The sequence below is a fragment of the Ammodytes marinus genome (genome assembly GCF_949987685.1).
Source record: "Ammodytes marinus genome assembly, chromosome: 17".
Classification (NCBI taxonomy): Eukaryota; Metazoa; Chordata; class Actinopteri; order Uranoscopiformes; family Ammodytidae; genus Ammodytes; species Ammodytes marinus.
Window position 1 is genome coordinate 16,201,512 of NC_137221.1, and position 18,717 is coordinate 16,220,228.

Consider the following 18,717-nt stretch of genomic DNA (forward strand, 5'->3'; position numbering starts at 1 on the left):
AATCTTCAGCAAACTGCTGGTGGCCAATAGTTGAAGTAGTACTGAGTGAGGGGAAATGCCACCTCAGAGCCACCAGGTTTTTTGACTGTATAAAAGAAAGTCCAGTTTTTCATTTTGCCTTCGATATGTATGCATGTTATATCCTTTACTTTGACGATTCAAGCTTTTATATTATTTAAACAAACACAAACACATACATTATTGTACTTATGCCTTTGTGAGGACACTCCAATGCATTCCATAGCGCTACCCTAACCTTAACCTTCAGAACTTAATGCTTAACCCCAACCCTAACCTAAACCTGGACATTAAAACCTAGTCTTAACCCTCAAACAGGCTAAATGCCTAACCCCAACCCTCACACTAACCCTAACTTCAACCTACTTCTAACCTTCTAACCTAGTCTTAAGCCTCAAACAGGCCTTTGAAAAAGTGACGACCAGGCAAATTGTCCACACTTTCCAAAAATATCCACACTCCAATGGTTAAAGGCTAAAACTGGTACTCACAAAGATACATGCACAAGTATACACACACACACACACACACACACACACACACACACAATGTGTATTCTATTGAAGACAGATATGTTCTACATACTTTGTTCTTACCTATTGATGGCCTGCCATTACCTTTGTTGTAGAGTAAGAGTTGTATTGGCAGCAGGGCTATGCAGCCGTCACACATATCCTATACCCACATAATGTCCTGCAGCTCATCCTGTGGGAGCCCCAGATTATTGTTGTATGTCTGCTCCAGTCTATTGATTAGTTGTAGGTCGTGCTGTGAAGGGTACAACCCAAAGAGAGGCACCTGGGAGCATTACCAGTTGACACAGTCATCTTATCACCCATACAGAGGACTGTCAGTCTGCTGAAAAGAGTCTGCCTAGAATACAATGACATTTCCTCAGCTATGTCAATTGAATTTCTGACTTAAGTAATGGTACCTACGAACAATTAGCGACGTGATTCATTTTCCACCACCTACAGCAATGTGGCATCGGGCTTTGTTTGCTTTTGTGCATGTATTCATTCATGTATGCAAATGTGTGTCTGTGGATGTGCTACAGTATCTCCTGTGGCTTTCAAAGGAGAGAACAGGGATAAATGGCCATTACTGCACTGCTCCAGCCTCATCATCTACCAGTGTTACTGTATCTTGCATGCATTGTAGCTGAGGCAAAAGGACAATTATTTAATTAGAGGTTTTAATTGTATTGTTTTTTTTTTTTTGTATATTTTATTTATACAAATTTTTCAATACAAATTTTTCAAAACAAAGAGACAATCACATACAAAAGACAGTAAACGAAAGGACAAAACCCACAGAAACAGACAGCCAGCACTCACTCAATACACAAATCATCAATGCTATGTAAAACAGGTCAGGTAAACTTAAAAAGGGATAAAACAATATTTTAATAAAAGAACCTCAGGACCCATTTTGAGGTCTTTCCCTCTTGATGTGTTCTATGAAGGGGCCCCAGATATTTTTAAATTTGGAATGGGAAGACAAATTAAATCGAATTTCTTCCAGGTGTAAACAGGAAACCATATCATTCAGCCACTTTTGGAAGCAGGGAGGAGAAGTTGACTTCCATTCTCTTAAAATAACCCGCTTTGCAATGACCATACCGAACATTAGGGCTTGTTGCAAAACGTAGGGAAGAGTCAGGGAATAGTTGGAGCAGCCCAATATCACCAGGAGACAGTCAGGGGTCAGTTGTCTGTTATATATGTTACTGTACAGATGAAAAATGTCAGTCCAAAACCTTGTGAGCTTAGAGCAGGCCCAGAAAAGATGCCCGAGAGTACCGTCAGCAGACTTACATTTATCGCAGGTAGCAGAAACAGAAGGGAAAATTCTATTCAGCTTTGTTTTGGAAAAGTGCAACCGGTGAATTACTTTAAACTGAATGAGCTGAAGCCTAGCATTAATAGAGCATACTTTTATCCTACTAAGCCCTTTCTCCCACAGCTCATCAGATATTTCTTCACCAGTGTCCTTGATCCATGCCTCTTTGATATGGAGAGAGGGGGTCGCCATAGAAAATAGACTAACAAACCGAGAGATCAAATGTTTGGAGGTGGGAGGTTTGGTCATGATGTCATAGAAGACGTGTTGCGCTGGAATCGTATCAAGACAAGGAAAAAATTGCTTAACAAAATTCCTAACTTGCAAGTAACGAAAAAAATGACTAGAAGGGAGATTGAATTTTGTCTGAAGCTGAGCAAAAGAAGCAAAACAATTATCTATATAGAGATCCCTGATAGTAGATACACCACTATCTGACCAGCGCTTGAAAACAGCATCCATCAGACCTGGCCTAAAACAGGGGTTCTGACATATAGGAGCATTAATTGACAATACTGGGAGATCCAGGACACCCTTAATTTGCTTTAAAATTTTAAACGCATTGCACAGAAAAAAGTTATTGCGTAGCAATTTCATGTTAATGTTAGGTTTGGAAAACAGAATGGCGGACAGGGAGGCACCAGTAAATGCTACAGTGTTACAAAGCTCAAGCTCAGGCCACCTAGGGCCAGGGCCGCACACTTCACCGCCCTCGTCCGAGGATTGATTCCAGAAAACCCACGCTCTAGCGTTGCAGGCCCAGTAGTAATGTCGAAAGACAGGGAGTCCTAAACCCCCTTCCTCCGTGGGCTTCTGTAGGTGAGCTTTAGAAATACGGGGCGGCTTGGAAGCCCAAATAAAGGGCATGATGATAGAGTCCAACGCTTTAAAAAATGAAGAGGTGAGAAAAATGGGCACATTCTGAAAAAGGTATGTGAATTTGGGGAGTACTACCATTTTAATAATGTTAACACGGCCAATCAAAGAAAGGGGGAGAAGTTTCCATTTATCTATCATGTTCTTAAGCTTATCCACCAAATTCAAATAATTGAGTTTGAAAAGAAGCTTTGGATTTCTGGGGATATTAATTCCCAAATACGAAAAATGGTCAAGGGAAATTCTGAAAGGTAAATTGTCAAGAAAACTGGGGTCGAGACTGTTAGACAGAGGGATAAAAACCGATTTCCCCCAATTTATGGTAAACCCAGACAGTCGCCCAAAGCTGTCTATCAGATTGAGAAGGGGTGAAAGGGATGTCCTCACGTCGGAAAGAGTCAAAACCACGTCATCCGCGTATAGCCCAATGGTGAAGTCAGATTCGCCAAATCGTATACCAGAAATTTGGGGGCTGGCTCTAATGGCTATGGCTAGCGGCTCAAGGGCCAGAGCGAAGAGCATAGGAGAGAGACAACAGCCCTGCCTGGTGCCACGGTGCAACTGGAATGATGGGTTTTAATTGTATTGTTAATGAAACAACTCACTTTTCTTTTTCTCACCTCTGCTCATCCAGATCCACCCCAACAGTCTGAACCAGCCTTTAGCCATTATCCTTATCCTTGCCTTTCAAAGCCTTTGGCTCCCGTGTCTAAACACTCCTGTGTCTATGTCACAAATATGGAACAAGCTAAATGTGTTGATGTGTTCAGAATATTGACTATAATGAAGCAGAGATGTAAACTTCTGTAATAATTGTGTAAGCCTAGATACTTGACTGAACGGTGCTCCTCAATGAGAATACTGTTAAATCCATAAGTGCACGTACATACATATGAAGGAACATGTGAAAGAGGCACACGCATAATGGAGGGTTTAAGTAGGAAGGCTTTAATCTCTCTCTTCTCATAAATTGGAATAGCTTTTTATAGAAGATGACATGGTCATAAAAGTGGAACACTTGTGCATATTCTGTACTATATAGTCCATATTAGTTGTATTGCTGTTTCCCTGACACACTGGTTTTTAAATGACATCACTATTGAGTTAATACGCTGACTCTGGAACCGTATTACTTTTTATATACTGTACATTCTTTAACATAGTTAACTCATTTTAGGGGACATGAAGTACTTTCCAAACTCAATATAATATTCAAAGCAATTATATTTTTATTATACATACTATATGTCTACAGACATCACCTGAAGTTTGGTATGTACTGTAATATTGCTGTGTTAGACTTTAAACACACCCAGTATGTGCTTGATGTGGCACTCTTTAACTTTTGTTAAATATTTAGTTTTTTATTTATTTTAAATCTAATGTGCTTCAGTAAATCCAAAACAAGGAAAATCATAACCTTACACTTTCCGATTGCACTATATAGTCTGTATAGTTTCATTTAGCATAACATTGTACAGTTCTGTGTGGTTGTCTAGGTGGGTTTATTTGAGTGTACAAACTGACATTCCCTTGGTCCCTCATGATTAATGTGATGATTAGTTCATTAGTGCCTCCACTACCTCTGGGTCCCTGGCATTCCTCTGCAAGGTATGCTCCATATCCATGCCTTTGATCCTACGTATGCAATTTATTATTGAGAAGAATTTGCAATGCATTAGCTTTGGGATTCCTTGTATATCAAATGGTGTAGCTGAAGGTAGCACACTAATCACGCTGTACTGTGTTTGTCAGAGACCAGGAGTTGTGCCTGGTGACAGCAGATCTCTTAAACGGCCTGCAGACTTGAGATATTGATAGAAAGAGAATATACAGGTGGGAGGCAGAAAGTGGAATACAGACAGAAAGAGATGATAACAATGTAAAATGAATAGAGATAATAAGAGGAGGCAATGAGCCATTTCACCGATGGAACATTCAGTGGTTATTGCCAAATAGATCAAAGGAGGGATGTAGGCCACACGGTACAATGAGCAATAAAACCATTAGTATTCATCTAAAAATTGGTATTTAGTATGTTGTACTAGCATGCCCACCAACAGTGTTCCAAAACATGCTGTTCTGTGTGGGTAATTATATGGTATGGTCCTGTTTGGACTGCTTCTCACAAGATATCAGTAGGACTGTATGTGACAGTATGTAGAAAGTAGTAGTTGGGAGGCCGTTGTAATTAGGGCTGTAGTTAAACTCTATAGTAGCTGCAGGATGGTTTTGATAGTCATGAATGTTTCACTTTTTAGTTATTCTCTGTTGGTTTACTGTTTTATATTTGTATTGTACGGTTGACTCAAAAACACCTACACAGGGAACAGTAAGACTAAATTCCCTTCACAACCATTGTCAACTGTCTCTTAAGTCACAAGGATTTGCCTGTGTATTTTTTTTTTAAACAGTGTACTGTATTGAAATAATTTATATGGTGGGTTTTTTCCTTAAAGGACCATAATGCACCACTTTTCCAAAGAGATGCATCCCCCATTTGCCATGCTCCATCACAGATATATTGCCGTCAGTCTCACATGAATATACACATTTATTTCACTCGGTTGACACAGCCCAAATTAGTTTCTCTGTATGTTTGTGTACACTTACATATCTTCCTGTGTGTGTGTGTGTGTGTGTGTGTGTGTGTCTGCACTGTTTCCCCCCACGCATTAATTTCTCCAATTGCACACCTTTTCCTGCCTCAGAAAACGAATGCGTAATTTTTTTATCTGTGAGATTACACTGCCTACAGTATGTGAAATGGACAACGATTTCTGTGTCCACAACTCCCTTCAGGTGTCAAGACCTCCCCAATGTGTTGGTGGTGGTTACGTCCGATGTGTTATGTGTCTTTTGAAGCCAATGGCAACCTTGATGGATGATCCTACATAGTAGTCCCACCGTGGCTTCTCCCACACATAACGATGAGTGTAGCTCTCAGTGTGACATTGCCTTTATACACGCAATTTCAATTAGTTGTTAGAAAGAAACATAGTTGCTAGTGAATGTTTGCCTAACATCTCTCTTCTTCCTTATTCTCTTAAACCACATCCACACATCCATACACCACCCCACATACTAACTTATTTATGATCTTCATGCACACACACACACTCCGAAGACTCCCCACAGGACTCGTGGTTGCTACAAGACTATTTTGTATTCATATGAGAGAGTCTCTTTGGCACTCTCTGTTTCTCTCTCTACGTCTCTCATAAGAATACAAAATAATTAAGGCAGAATCAAAAAAAGACCAGAAAAATCTCTTCCATCCCACTCTTCTCCCATCTTATCTCCTCCCGGTGATTCCTTTGACACATTATTGAGCTATTTCTCTCTTTAAGAAGGGAACAAGTGTAAAGCAGACCCCTTAGCTGAACACTTCAAAACATGGCCTCCTATCAATTCCCAAAACCTTAACTGCACAAAGAGACCCAGATGTGATTTTCCTCCAGGCATACAGTTATTCCGCTCCTCTCAACATAATTCTGTTAATTCCTCATTTACCCCCCAAGCCACATTAGTATAGAGGTTGTCTTTAAATGGGCTTAACTCACTGAAAGCTGTCACCTCTTTGTTTGCCCTTAAAATATGTTAACCTGCACATACACTCCGCTCCCTTACACACATCTTGCGGAGGTAACTGTGGCAGCAGGGTTTGTGCCACAGACCACATGTACAGAGCAAAAAAAAATATAGGAATGGCCATGAATACAAATAAAAAATAAAAAGAGAAGACGACTCAGACGATTGGTTGTCCACAAGAAAAGTCTAAACATGCCCACCATGTGCTCTTCTAAGACCTCTGAGTAGAATAATGAAAAAGGCAGAGATATGTTTACCATTGTTGACATCAGTATATATTGTTAGCGTGTCTGTTACCTCTGTGTCTCTGTCTCTGTTGTTGGCCACACATGCAACGTCTCACTACTACTGCTGCTGCTGTGTCTCTGCTGGTGTGTGGCTGCTGTAGTCTTTTAACATGGTAGACACAAAAAATGGCAGATGCAAAGGCTCAGCATACGCAGGATCTGTGGCCCGGCCCTTATCCTCACACCATCTTGGCTTTTTCACTATCTCCTTATCCTGCCCCCCCACCCCCCAAGACTTCACTCTCAGAATGTGACAAGAAGAGATCTATTTAGATCTTGTATAAAGGGAACCAATTATCCTAAAATGCAGCCCACGTCCATCCCACCCCCACCCCACCATCCTTCATAGCTTCCTCTACTCTATCAACCTCTCTTATCCTCCTGCCATCATCCTCTTCTTCTAGAAAACCCCCAGCAATGATTAACGTCGCTCTTGTTTTTGTTCCCTCCCTCACCCTCTGCTTTCCCTCAACGGGTCTCTTCCTTTCCACCCACCTTTCCATCTTCGCACCAACACATAAATCTGTAAAGAGCAGACGATCCCATGCGTCATCTGACAGTCCTGAAGGTTGCATTGGAACATGAGAACCTTCAAGCACATGAGCGTGAACACTACACGTGATTGTTGCTTGATTCCAACATGGATGCCAATGTGAATCCCCAGATCCATCTTTAACACACACACACACACACACACACACACACACACACACACACACACACACACACACACACACACACACACACACACACACACACACTTTACATATGCACATTAATAGTCTATGAAGGTAGGAACATACACGTACACCTTTTGGAAAACATACTCTTTTTCTTTTTCATCATGTTGTACAACACCTCAGCGTCTCTTGTAAAGGGCATGGAGAGGTGAAGCGGAGGTAAATGGATCGCGGTACCCAAGGACTTCAACTTAGTTTGCATAACAAGTACTGTCTGCCGAATACATGCATAGATGTGTTTTAACAAAATCATTGGTAGTTGGAAGTGGAGGGCAATGACGATGGTGGTGCACTAGTAAGTCACCACTGTTACCATCACCAAAATATAATAATGGCCATACAGTATATTATATAATAGTCCTACTGTAAATTCTTTGGATAAATGAGACACTTCACCCATATTGACTCGTCAGAAATTTAGGTAATGAGCACTGCGGAATATGTAACACCTTTTTCTAATAGTAAACCAAGTGTTACTTATAATTGCGATATTAACATTTGTTATCACTGTTTTCACACCATCTCTGCATAGCAGACATGTGACGTTTTTCCCCGGAATGTGTGGATTTAATTGAACACATTACCAAAATAGATAAAAACTGTTAATGTGGCATCTGCAGAAGGTTTGGCAGCTGGTACTTGGGAGCTGCCAAAGAGAATGGCTGTCTCCTACTGGTGCATTTCAGGGTCATTTGCCCTGCTCAAGTGCTCCTCAGCAGTAGTTGATAAAGATGAGCCACTTTCACACCCACATTGTTGGATTCAAACCAGGGGTGATTTTTATATACAGCTTTAGGGATGCCCGGAAACCTTTTAACGTAATTTTTTTTTTTTACAAAAAACAGTGCATTTTAACGTCATTTAGGTGTCTAAATTGTGGATCTATAGTTTCATGAGGCTGTGATTATCCTCAGCTCACAAAATATTATTTATACAATAAATAATGTAAATTTCAAACTATCAATGATGCTGTCAACACATTTAGAATAGTTACTTTATGAGGCATATCATCACACACGAATGGAACAGCTTTCAGCCATATCCAGTTTCTACAATGCCAATACTTATAGGTTGCCCACCACAGCGTGTAGAAACATATCACTATTTCAGTCATTATTATTGATGTGCAGAACTCTGAACCTAACTTACCAAGGCTAGGGGTAGATGACATGTCCCAGCCATGACTGTAAAACTGAGCCTCTGACAGTCTATAGGCCGCTGCCATTAAATACAAAAACACTGTCTATTCTCCAACTCTTAATACACTTTGGGGCTTGATTATGTGTGCAAAAAGATAAATCACTTATGTGCTTTGTAATTTAAGTTTGGCAGCAAGGCCCAGAGTCCTGAGAAAAGGGTTCAGGTTGCTCTCTGTTCTAGCTCCTCTAACAGCTCATACAGTATGTAGAATAAAATGTGTTGCCGTTCTTTTATTTACAACATTATTATTTATTTATTTTGTTTTGTTTTTTTAAGATATTTTTTGGCATTTTTGTGCTTTATTGATATGGCAGACTAGAGACAGAGGTGAAATGGGGCAGAGAGGGGAGTGACATGCAGAGAACGACCGCGGGCTGGAATCGAACCCGGGTCCGCTGCTTGCTGAGGCCCATGGGGGGGACGCCCTACCAACTGAGCTAAGGGCGCCCCCATTTTCGTTGAGCTTTAAACGATAACTGTTATCATGGGGTAAAATCCATACTTCAGTGAAATATTAGCAGGAGGTATGCAAGCAGGGGACACAAATGGGATTAGTATATATGCCAGTTCTTAAATGATTAATGTTGGAAACATGTGATATGCTGCTTAGCAGAGATAAGGGGGTTAATATGTGTACTATTAGTGTACATGTGTCTCTTCCTGCATCAGTTTGGCAGGCTTGAATGCTTGTGTATGGGCGTGTAATGCAACTTACCCTTCAAATATACCTATCAGTGTGCATTTGCGTGAATATGTACTAGTGCGCCTCTCTGCATCTGTTTGTTTGATGTTCATTTCTTTCACAGGCATTGTGACAGGACTTGTCAAGTAGGTTATGTACTGTATCCACACACAGCACATTGTAAAGTAGCCTCTGGCTGCTGCTCACACATCAGACAATATGGGAATCGGAGTCTGACACCAATTATGCAGAAACGGTGGGAACCTGTTGCCAAACCTGACATATCAGTGGGTTGCTGTTTCTCCTCTTCATCATATGTAGCCCAAGGCTCTCTGTGTGCATGTGTGTAAATGGATGAGGATACTAGAGGCACAAACGGTTCACTGATTTCCTCCAGGATGACTAAAACAGACATAACCAATCAACCAATTGAATTTAAAATACTGTTTTGAGAAAAAAAACAACAGCTGTACACATTTTTTTTTAATTAATTATGTTTAAGCTTTATATCAATATAATAAACAGTTCTACAGACTGTTCTTTAAAAAAATAGCTTTAGTTCTGCATCAGAATGTGTGTTTTGGATTTAAACTGAAACTATTGAATCACAAATGAGAGTATCAAGAATTGTGTGCAAGATTATTGTACGACATGTGTTTGTGGTTTGTGTGTAAAGCAGGTGATAACTTCTTTCAACACAATTTTGACTAAACCTTTATCTCAATGCATTCCACAACAAGCTCTTATTTGAATGCATGCAAGACATAACTTTGTTTCATAGAGAAAAGTAGCAAAGTAACAAATTAAATGAGCCGACATAAACAGGCCCTGTATTTATTGCCGCAGGATAAAGCTGTTGAGAACACTGTTTATCTTTAAATAAGTCCATTGTATTATGTTGCCCATGTCAACATTTCCTCTTGCTACTTATTTTTTTCTAAAATATAATTGTATATCCCTTAATTTATGCTGAGCCTATCCAAAACACATAGTTACACATGCTCATACACAAGACTCCAAGCAATTTATCGTTAAGATTGTACTTGAATGAGGCAGTCACTTTTCCACAAACAGGCGAAAAACACATACACAACTCCAGTGCATTTCGCATACAGTGGACCACCAGCTGGCTGACAGCTGTCCGCACCAAAGTGAAGAGTAGATAGTTTTACAGCTTCATTTTTTGATGTCTAGACTAAAAGTATTAAACACTGTGGCAGAGGTATTTTCTTGACTGACATTGTGGAACATCAATATAAAGCTTTGGATGTGTTGTAAGTGATTGTTTTTTCTTTTGTCCTTCTTTTATATGTCCCCCTTAAACATTTTGTTTATTTTCCTTTATTCTTATATTCTCCTTTAATTAGTATTTTTTTAACCTGTTTTCATGTAAATGTAATAAAAAAACAAATACTGAGCCTTAACAAAGACGTTTTGGGCAGAGTTTGCTTAAGCTTTTTACTAATCTCCCAGTCAATGAACAACCAACGTTACTATATATGAGAGAGGAGCTGGAGCCTAGATGATTCTCTTGACTAAAGCTGTTAATGGAAAGGCTGCAAGATATGGACTTTGCTGTAATTACCCTCTATTAAAAGAACCTAAGGTTTGTTTGAACAAAATGAAATGCAAATGGGATGTGAGCTAATATAACAGCCTTTTATCAGCCTTGAGGTTGCTTTCCTCAAGACTGCATTTTAAAGAGAAATGCAAGTGTAAACATATCAGAGGGTAGTGTCATTTATCGACTTGTCATAGCCTCTGAACTTAGGTATCTCATCTTTGTCTTTTGACAGTCTGCATTTCCTGGTTTACCACACGGAGGAGGTCCATGACGTGCTTCGGATCTGGGACGGGCCCCAGGATGGAGGGGTCCTGCTGAAGGAGCTGAGTGGCTCTGTGCTGCCCCAGGATGCCCACAGCACCTTCAACACTGTCAGCCTGCAGTTCACCACAGACTTCTTCACCAGCAAGCAGGGCTTCGCTATGCAGTTCTCTGGTGAGGAGGGAAGGAGGGAGGGAGGTGAAGGAAATGTTAGATGAACATGGGTTAAAGATGGAGTCAGCGATTCTGGAGGAAATCGGTGAATATTGTATCTCCTCACAATCGGCTACTTGTAGGAACTCTGTGTGTGTTGGAAAAAAATCATATGTTAATACACAGCCTACGCTCTGTAAACAGGCATGTTTGCTAGCTACGGTGGGCACCCTTTGTTAACATACCAGTTTACAGAGCCTAGGTTGGGTATTTATTTTTATTCAGCACACGCACATAGTATGGAGTTGATTAGCTATGTTGTGGTCTAACTATGACAACAACACCCATTTATTTCCCTCTCTTGTATCTGAGGATCAAATTTCATGTAAATTCAGTCAACGAGCCTGCTCTTTTGCTCCTCCAGTGTCAACTGCAACCTCCTGCAATGACCCGGGCCTGCCTACTAATGGGACCCGCGGCGGAGACAGCAGGGAGCCTGGGGACCATGTGGTGTTCCAGTGTGATCCTGGCTACAGCCTGCAGGGGGCCAACAGGATCATCTGCACTGAGATCAACGGCCGCTTCTTCTGGCAGCCAGACCCTCCTACATGCACAGGTAAGTTATTAACCCAGCATGCAATCATCACTTATGGCTGTTGAAGCTGCAAGGGGTCAGGATCAGAAGAAAGCTGAACGTTGTCACATTGGTTCTGTTGGGTAATGAGTTTCTAAGATTTTTAGGAAGATTAAAATACACTTTCTAAATCTAAATTAATTTGATTCACCTGAAGGGTGATTATATTGACTGTAACATATATGTATTTTTTTTTCATTTTCCTTAGCTAGCCCACCCATTACAGTTTATTGCTAAAATGTCTGTACGGAAACTTGTGTTTAGGATATTTTAAATTGAAGGAATAGTGCAAACAAAAGAGAACAATAGATATACTTTATGTCCTTCAACCTATCAAAAGCCATTTACTATCTCACCTCAATCGCTGGTCTGACGTTTGTGGAACAGGTAGACAATACAGATTCCAAATATAATTACCTAACAGACTCCTTAAGTGAATTTTAAGTGGCAAAGCCGTTTTCTGTTCCCGGGATGTCTCCTGAAGTCACTGCAGCAGACAGAGAGATTTGATTATCCTGTTCCTCAGTAACAACACAGACCTCTCAGTCAGACCTCTACTCTTCTCCTTTGTTCGTATATGATTACACTGGGTGCTCTATAAAACAAAGTGAATTTACAAAGGCAATCTTCATAATTAGCCGCCTTTGCTTAATTAGTGCTTAGCTTAATCAGTTTGCTCATTTTTTTGGTGAGGGGTTAGATGGGACCGTTCCCTGATAGTTACAGGTGACAACATGGAAAGCGGTGTCAATGAGCATTAGCTACGTCTCAATTAAGCTTCTGTCAGTTTGACACCTGTCTGGAAGCCATATATCCACATCCAGCAGGAGACAATAGATACATATTAAATCAATGTGTTTAATACTTTCAAATAGGTGTTTCTTAAACAAAAAATTGGTTTCATCTTCTACCCCTATTTCTCTTTTTTTAAATGTATTGTTGTATGTGTTTATATCAGTTGGTTGACAATCAGCGAATTCACAAGTTTGAAACATAATAAGGGTTTTAACAAAATTATAATACATTATAATACATTAAATAAATGTAAATTGCATTTTCTAATCCCTTTCTCCCTATTATTAGCTCCATGTGGCGGAAACCTTACAGGTCCTAGTGGGCTGATTCTGTCTCCAGACTATCCTGAGCCGTACCCCCATGGAAGGGAGTGTGACTGGACAGTAACTGTCACACCGGACTATGTCATCGCTCTTAGCTTCAACCAGTAAGTTTCAGTAGCATGCTAATTGCAACATGCGTGTTTGGACTTTAAAAAAGAATATTTCTATCAATGTTGTATACCTATTTTATACAGCAGTATTTCCATTGTTTTAAAATGATGCCAGTGAACTGTGTTGTTGCATATTTGGATTGCAAATTGTATTTACTCTTCTGTAACCAGGTTCAGCCTAGAGCCCAGTTATGACTTCTTACATATCTACGATGGGCCGGACTCCCTCAGCCCCTTGCTGGGTAGTTTTTACGGCACAGACGTTCCAGAGCGCATCGAGAGCAGCTCCAACACGCTCTTCCTGGCTTTTCGCAGCGATGCTTCACTCAGCAGCAATGGATTTGTGCTTCAGTACACAGGTGGGCACCTCTTTGGTTTGCAGGAAAAAATACAGTATCTCGCTAATTGGACAAAATTGTCAAGCAAGTGCAAACTTTGGATTTTGTTTGTCCGTGTCTGCATGTGTGAGAGTTTCTTCATCATCACTTTTTCATCTTCTTCTAATTCTGAACCAAACAGTGAACCTTAAATAGAATTTGAGGCTTCATCCCCTAAGTTATTCATGTTTTAAAATTCTTCCTCTGGCAGAGGGAGAAATGGATTTACCCTCTGCTGCTTATCGACCTTGAAGATAGTTTCTTTTTAACTTTCTCTTGTGTCTAGTCCAAAGCGAGTGAGTTTAGTGGTGAAAATGACTTCAGAGAAATAATGTCGTGTCTGTGCTGTGCTGCTCTGATCACCACCCTCCCATTTGTGCCTCGGTCTGCTTGGGCGTCTTTATTGATCTGGCTGGGCCTCCTTTAGTGGCTGACTAGCACAAAGAATTATGAAAATGAAAAGCCGACAGCATGCGTGCTTTAGCTCCTTCTGATCAGTGCTTTGCAGCTGCACAATGGGCTTCTCATAAATTACAGCAAACAACGTCTTGTTGTCGCTTGTCTGAGCTCAGCTGACCACAGCATGTTGTTTGTAGGACCCATATGTATTTGCTCACACACAAGGAAGGTACCCTGCGGTGCACACATGGATCAGAATTACCGCAGACATCCTTGAAAGAGGGCCAATTGGTTAAAGGATACATCTAATTCTCCTGCATTTGTTTTGCAGGGGAACGCATCAGTGCTTGTATGTTAAAGCCTTTTCCTAACAAATATACAGATGCTGAACAAGCTCCAAATTAGACGGGGCATCTTCGTTAAGGGCTTTGCTTGAAAGAACAGTGTTAAATCTTCCTAAATCTCCCAGCCTCAATTAGAGCTGTTTAAGGTATCAGACGTTTAACCAATACCAGATCGACCATGAGCTCTTTGTTTCTTGGCTTGTGGTACAGATGGGATTTGATCTATATAAGCAATTCAAGTGATTTCAGAACGCTACCTGTGTATGCGATGCAGCTCTGTGATTCATTGTCAAATGTGTACATAAATGGAGTGAAGCACAATGTTTTGGCAAGACAGTGTTACAGAGCCTACCCCTTAACTCACTCCCAGCAACATTTACTGCAGTGTGTGATACAGTGTGTGTGATATTGTACAGCCAATCTGGTAGAGCAGATGGACCCAGTGTGTGGCTCAGAAAAACTCCTCTCTCCCCACTTCCAATTCTCCACACTAATGAACCATAACCAAATAATACATAAATTACCTCCTCAGTTTCAGACAAACAAACATGGCACAAAATGATGTTTGGCTGCTGGGTTTGGGTCTGTTCGGTGAGGAACCAGAAAGTTGAGAAGTTGGCCGAGCTAATATTTTGTCAGTTCGCCACTGAAAAATTGCATTAAGGAAATCAGCCTGGGGGGCTGTCAGTCTCTTTACAAAGTAATCATTGTGTCTTTCTGGGTCTGTTTTCTGGCCATGTCTGATAAGGCTGTCCAGGGAAATACGTGGCCAACACTTCCATTGCCTGAGTCACATTTGAATAACACACAAAGTGGGGCTGCTCGATTATGGCAACAATCATGATCACGATTATTTGTATTGATATTGAGATTACCATTATTATTTAACACAATAATTTAATTGAATTTGGAAACGTCACCCATTGAGTAACTTTTTATTTATTTTTTTATTTAATGGAAAAGCTGTCTTTCTTAGCGGGATTGTCTTGAATTTAAATGTAGTTCAACTGTAAATAGAAAAACATGACCTGAATTGCCCGTAGACACACATGGACAGATACACACATGCAAGCACCCTCAGACTCAAATGTGTCTAACCCAATACCTTCACCAACTGCCAGGCTCATTTTCCCTTCCCATCACATCACATCACATCACATCACTCAAGCTCCTTTGAGTATTTTCCCAAAACAGATGATGCCACTCGACCACTTTCTCTCACACCTACAAACATCAAATATCCCAGCAGGTAAAGGCTTGTTAAATCGTCCGTCTTCATTGCGCTGACCGACCTTCTCCCCGCTAGCTTGTGTTCCGGGGCCAGTCCACAACTAATGCTTGCTACAATCATTGCGCCTCGGCTGTCTTTTGTCAGGTGTGCTAGTTTAATGAAGAAGGTGGCGAGGGGAAGGTTCAGGTTTAAATCAGCCTATGAAAGGGCTCAACCTGTCTGGAACAGGTGCCCTGGGTGACTGGCAGACACACAGACCACATGCCTGGCCCCAGCGCTCTGTTCAGCCATGAAGGGCAGCCTCCTGTCTGGTCAGCAGGTCCCCAGATTTCAGCTTAGAGACTAGGCATTAATCCAATGTGCTATATTTGCAGGTACACATGTTGTGCAAACATGCAGTGCAATATACAATTCAAGAAGCATTCTACTATTTTGGTGTAATAATATGCAGACACACTAAATACAAATCATGGACCATACACTCAACATGTGTATGCTCATTAAAGTGCAAATTCAACTTTTTTAAGTTCCTTTTTGGATGGGGGCCCGTGATTATTGTGGACAATAGGCCTACTGTGAGGCGATAGCCTATCATTCATTACTGGTTATTATCACCCTACTTGCTTGATTTCTTTTTAAATACAGAGGTTATTGGTCGTTTTGGAACATGTATTTCCCTATTTAAAACATAAACATAAAGTAGCATTGAAAATTCAGAAAATACATCTTGTAGACCTACACTAGCATGCTGTGTTACAAATAACTCAATAGTTGAAATAATACATACAATGTGCTTTCCCCTTAAAATGACGAAATGCATTTCTCCAAAGGTCAAAGCCAGTAACAGTGTGGCACTTCTGTAAACTAACTGAAACTTGCCTGGGCCATCACTCTCATGCAATCATCAGACTTTTCTCTGCGCTGTCTCAGCTGTATGTTGTGTTGCCATGGTGATGTCTTTAACTGTCCTAGCTTTGCACAGCACTTATTTCTGTTCAGCGTCCCTGTAGGCTAACTGAATCCTAAATATCTCCTTTATTTTCGCCACTAGTTCAATGTCTGCATGCTTCTGCTTGTTCATTCTCTTGTATGCATGCCATTGTCATGCACGAAGACGCGCGCAGAGCCGCAGACACACACACACACACACACACACACACACACACACACACACACACACACACACACACACACAGAGCAGCTGATAGAGAAATGCTTTGAGCCACATGTGCACATTTATAAATTGCGGCCTTTCGCGCAGTTATGACCTTGCACAAGCACACAGCTGGCTTGCTAGTACATTAATTGCACTAAAAATATACATATATATTTTCTTTGGTCAGTCAGTCCATAGTCAATGTGGGAGGCTGGCATTGTTAAGGCTGCCGCCTTAGACATAAAGCGCTGAGGGAAACACTGCCTTTTTATGTGTAGGTTAATTCATCAAATATTAAAGGTGTCTGTGATACCAGAATGGACTGTGTTTAAGATTGAACTGAATTGTTTGGGACATTTTTCCTGTATTTATTTTAGCTGTAAGGCTGTGAAGTATACCAAATTGACAGGCCCTCCTCTCACATGCACATTTTCAAACCTAAGAACAATGTGATGGTATATTGAGCAAGACATCTTTCTTATGACCTCAAGAGTGGTGATTGATATGCGGTTAGATACAGTCAATGTGTTGAGGGCCTGTGTGTGTGTGTGTGTGTGTGTGTTAGGTGGGGGAAAGCTTGCGTATGTGCATTGTCTTCTCTAGTTGACTGCACAGTGAGGCGTTGTGTGAGATGCGGTTGTGTGCAGTCAGCAGACCTTGGGCCAGAGAAATGCCACTCTCAATCAGCTTCCTGTCCGTCTCCACAGCCATCCATATCTCCAGCAAGCCACAGATGAAAGGGCACCGTCAAGGGCTAGGGAGAAAAGTGGCAGTCAGTGATATATTTACTGAGAGAACGGAAAAGCACAGAGTAGCATCGGAAACGAGTAAAGGAAGTAAGGAACCCGAAGATATCACAAACTTTAGGCTGAATACATTTTCTATTCAAAATGAAAGAGATTCCAGATTGTTTATTTGTCATATGCACACCAATCACAGCAGCAGTCTTTAGCAATAGAATGATTTAAGTGTCAGGCTCCTCTCAACAATGTAATATAAAAGTAGAAAATGTAAAAGAGAGTCACACAGGTGAATAAACACAGAAGTATTGCAAAGGCACAGTGTAGATAAAAACGTAAATGTAGAAATAAGGTACAACATATACATTATATTGTTAAATAAAGTTGAATGTTAATTAAATAGAATACTATACATGGAATAGAATAATGTGAAATAAAACATGTTTACATAGTTGTATATAATGAGTTATGAGTGGTTAACATTATAAATATTTGCAGCATGAACGGTGAAACGTAAACAGATAGACACTTTGAAAACGGATGCTAACTGTTGCAAGGAGACAAAGTGATTCCAGTATCACTGCTGCAGCTTGATGCTGATGCAAAAAAAAAATCCCTTTATAGTAGACCAACACACGTTGCCTCCCGTCGCTTAATTTTCACACCGTGTTACCTCTCTCCACAGAGAACCCCAGGGAATCTTGCTTCGAGCCGGGCCTGGTGCGCAACGGGACGCGGGCGGGCGCCGACCTCAAGCTGGGCTCCACTGTCACCTACCACTGCGACAGTGGCTACACGCTAGAGGGGGACCCAACCCTCACATGCATCATGGGGGGAGACGGCAAGCCCAGTTGGAACAAACCCAAACCCATCTGCATTGGTAAGCACTGACATCTGGAGACAATTGTTAGGAACACAAACCACAATTATTGCTCCTAGGTTTATCACATTAAACATGCATTTATGGTTATGAGGTGTCTGCACATTGCAAGTGTCCTACAGGTATATGTCTGTGTGGGTTTTGCTAAAGCTAATAGATGTGAGGGTGTATAGCTTTAATTTAATCCTACAGTTGAGAGAGCTTCTTATTTTGCATATTCGCTCCTCACGCCCACGAGAAAAACCTGCCACTGACATTCCCACGACACGACTAACACACACTGTTTATATTGACTCTAAAATGCTGATTAGAAATGTACCCACACTACCTAATCTGGCTTTCACCGCATGAAGCCTGAGTTATATGTCAGGTAGAATAGACGCTCCCACAATGTGTATGTTCAGAAAAGCAAAGCACACTGTAATACACATAGGATCCACACTTGCACAAAGATACAAGCATGTGCAGGACATTTTTTTAGGGGCTTAAAGAGGGAGATGAGATCCGGGCCTCG

General features: G+C 40.9%; 1 protein-coding gene across 1 annotated transcript in view; it reads left to right on the forward strand.

Moving 5' to 3' along the window:
- Positions 1 to 18,717, forward strand: part of csmd2 (CUB and Sushi multiple domains 2) — a gene marked incomplete at both ends in the record, with an annotated part of 232,602 nt that overhangs the window by 150,468 nt on the left and 63,417 nt on the right. Inside the window, 5 exons of the mRNA XM_080045422.1 lie at positions 11,033 to 11,235; positions 11,639 to 11,830; positions 12,932 to 13,070; positions 13,248 to 13,435; positions 18,009 to 18,203. Coding sequence (XP_079901548.1) covers positions 11,033 to 11,235; positions 11,639 to 11,830; positions 12,932 to 13,070; positions 13,248 to 13,435; positions 18,009 to 18,203 — 917 coding nt within the window. The remainder of the gene's footprint in view (positions 1 to 11,032; positions 11,236 to 11,638; positions 11,831 to 12,931; positions 13,071 to 13,247; positions 13,436 to 18,008; positions 18,204 to 18,717) is intronic.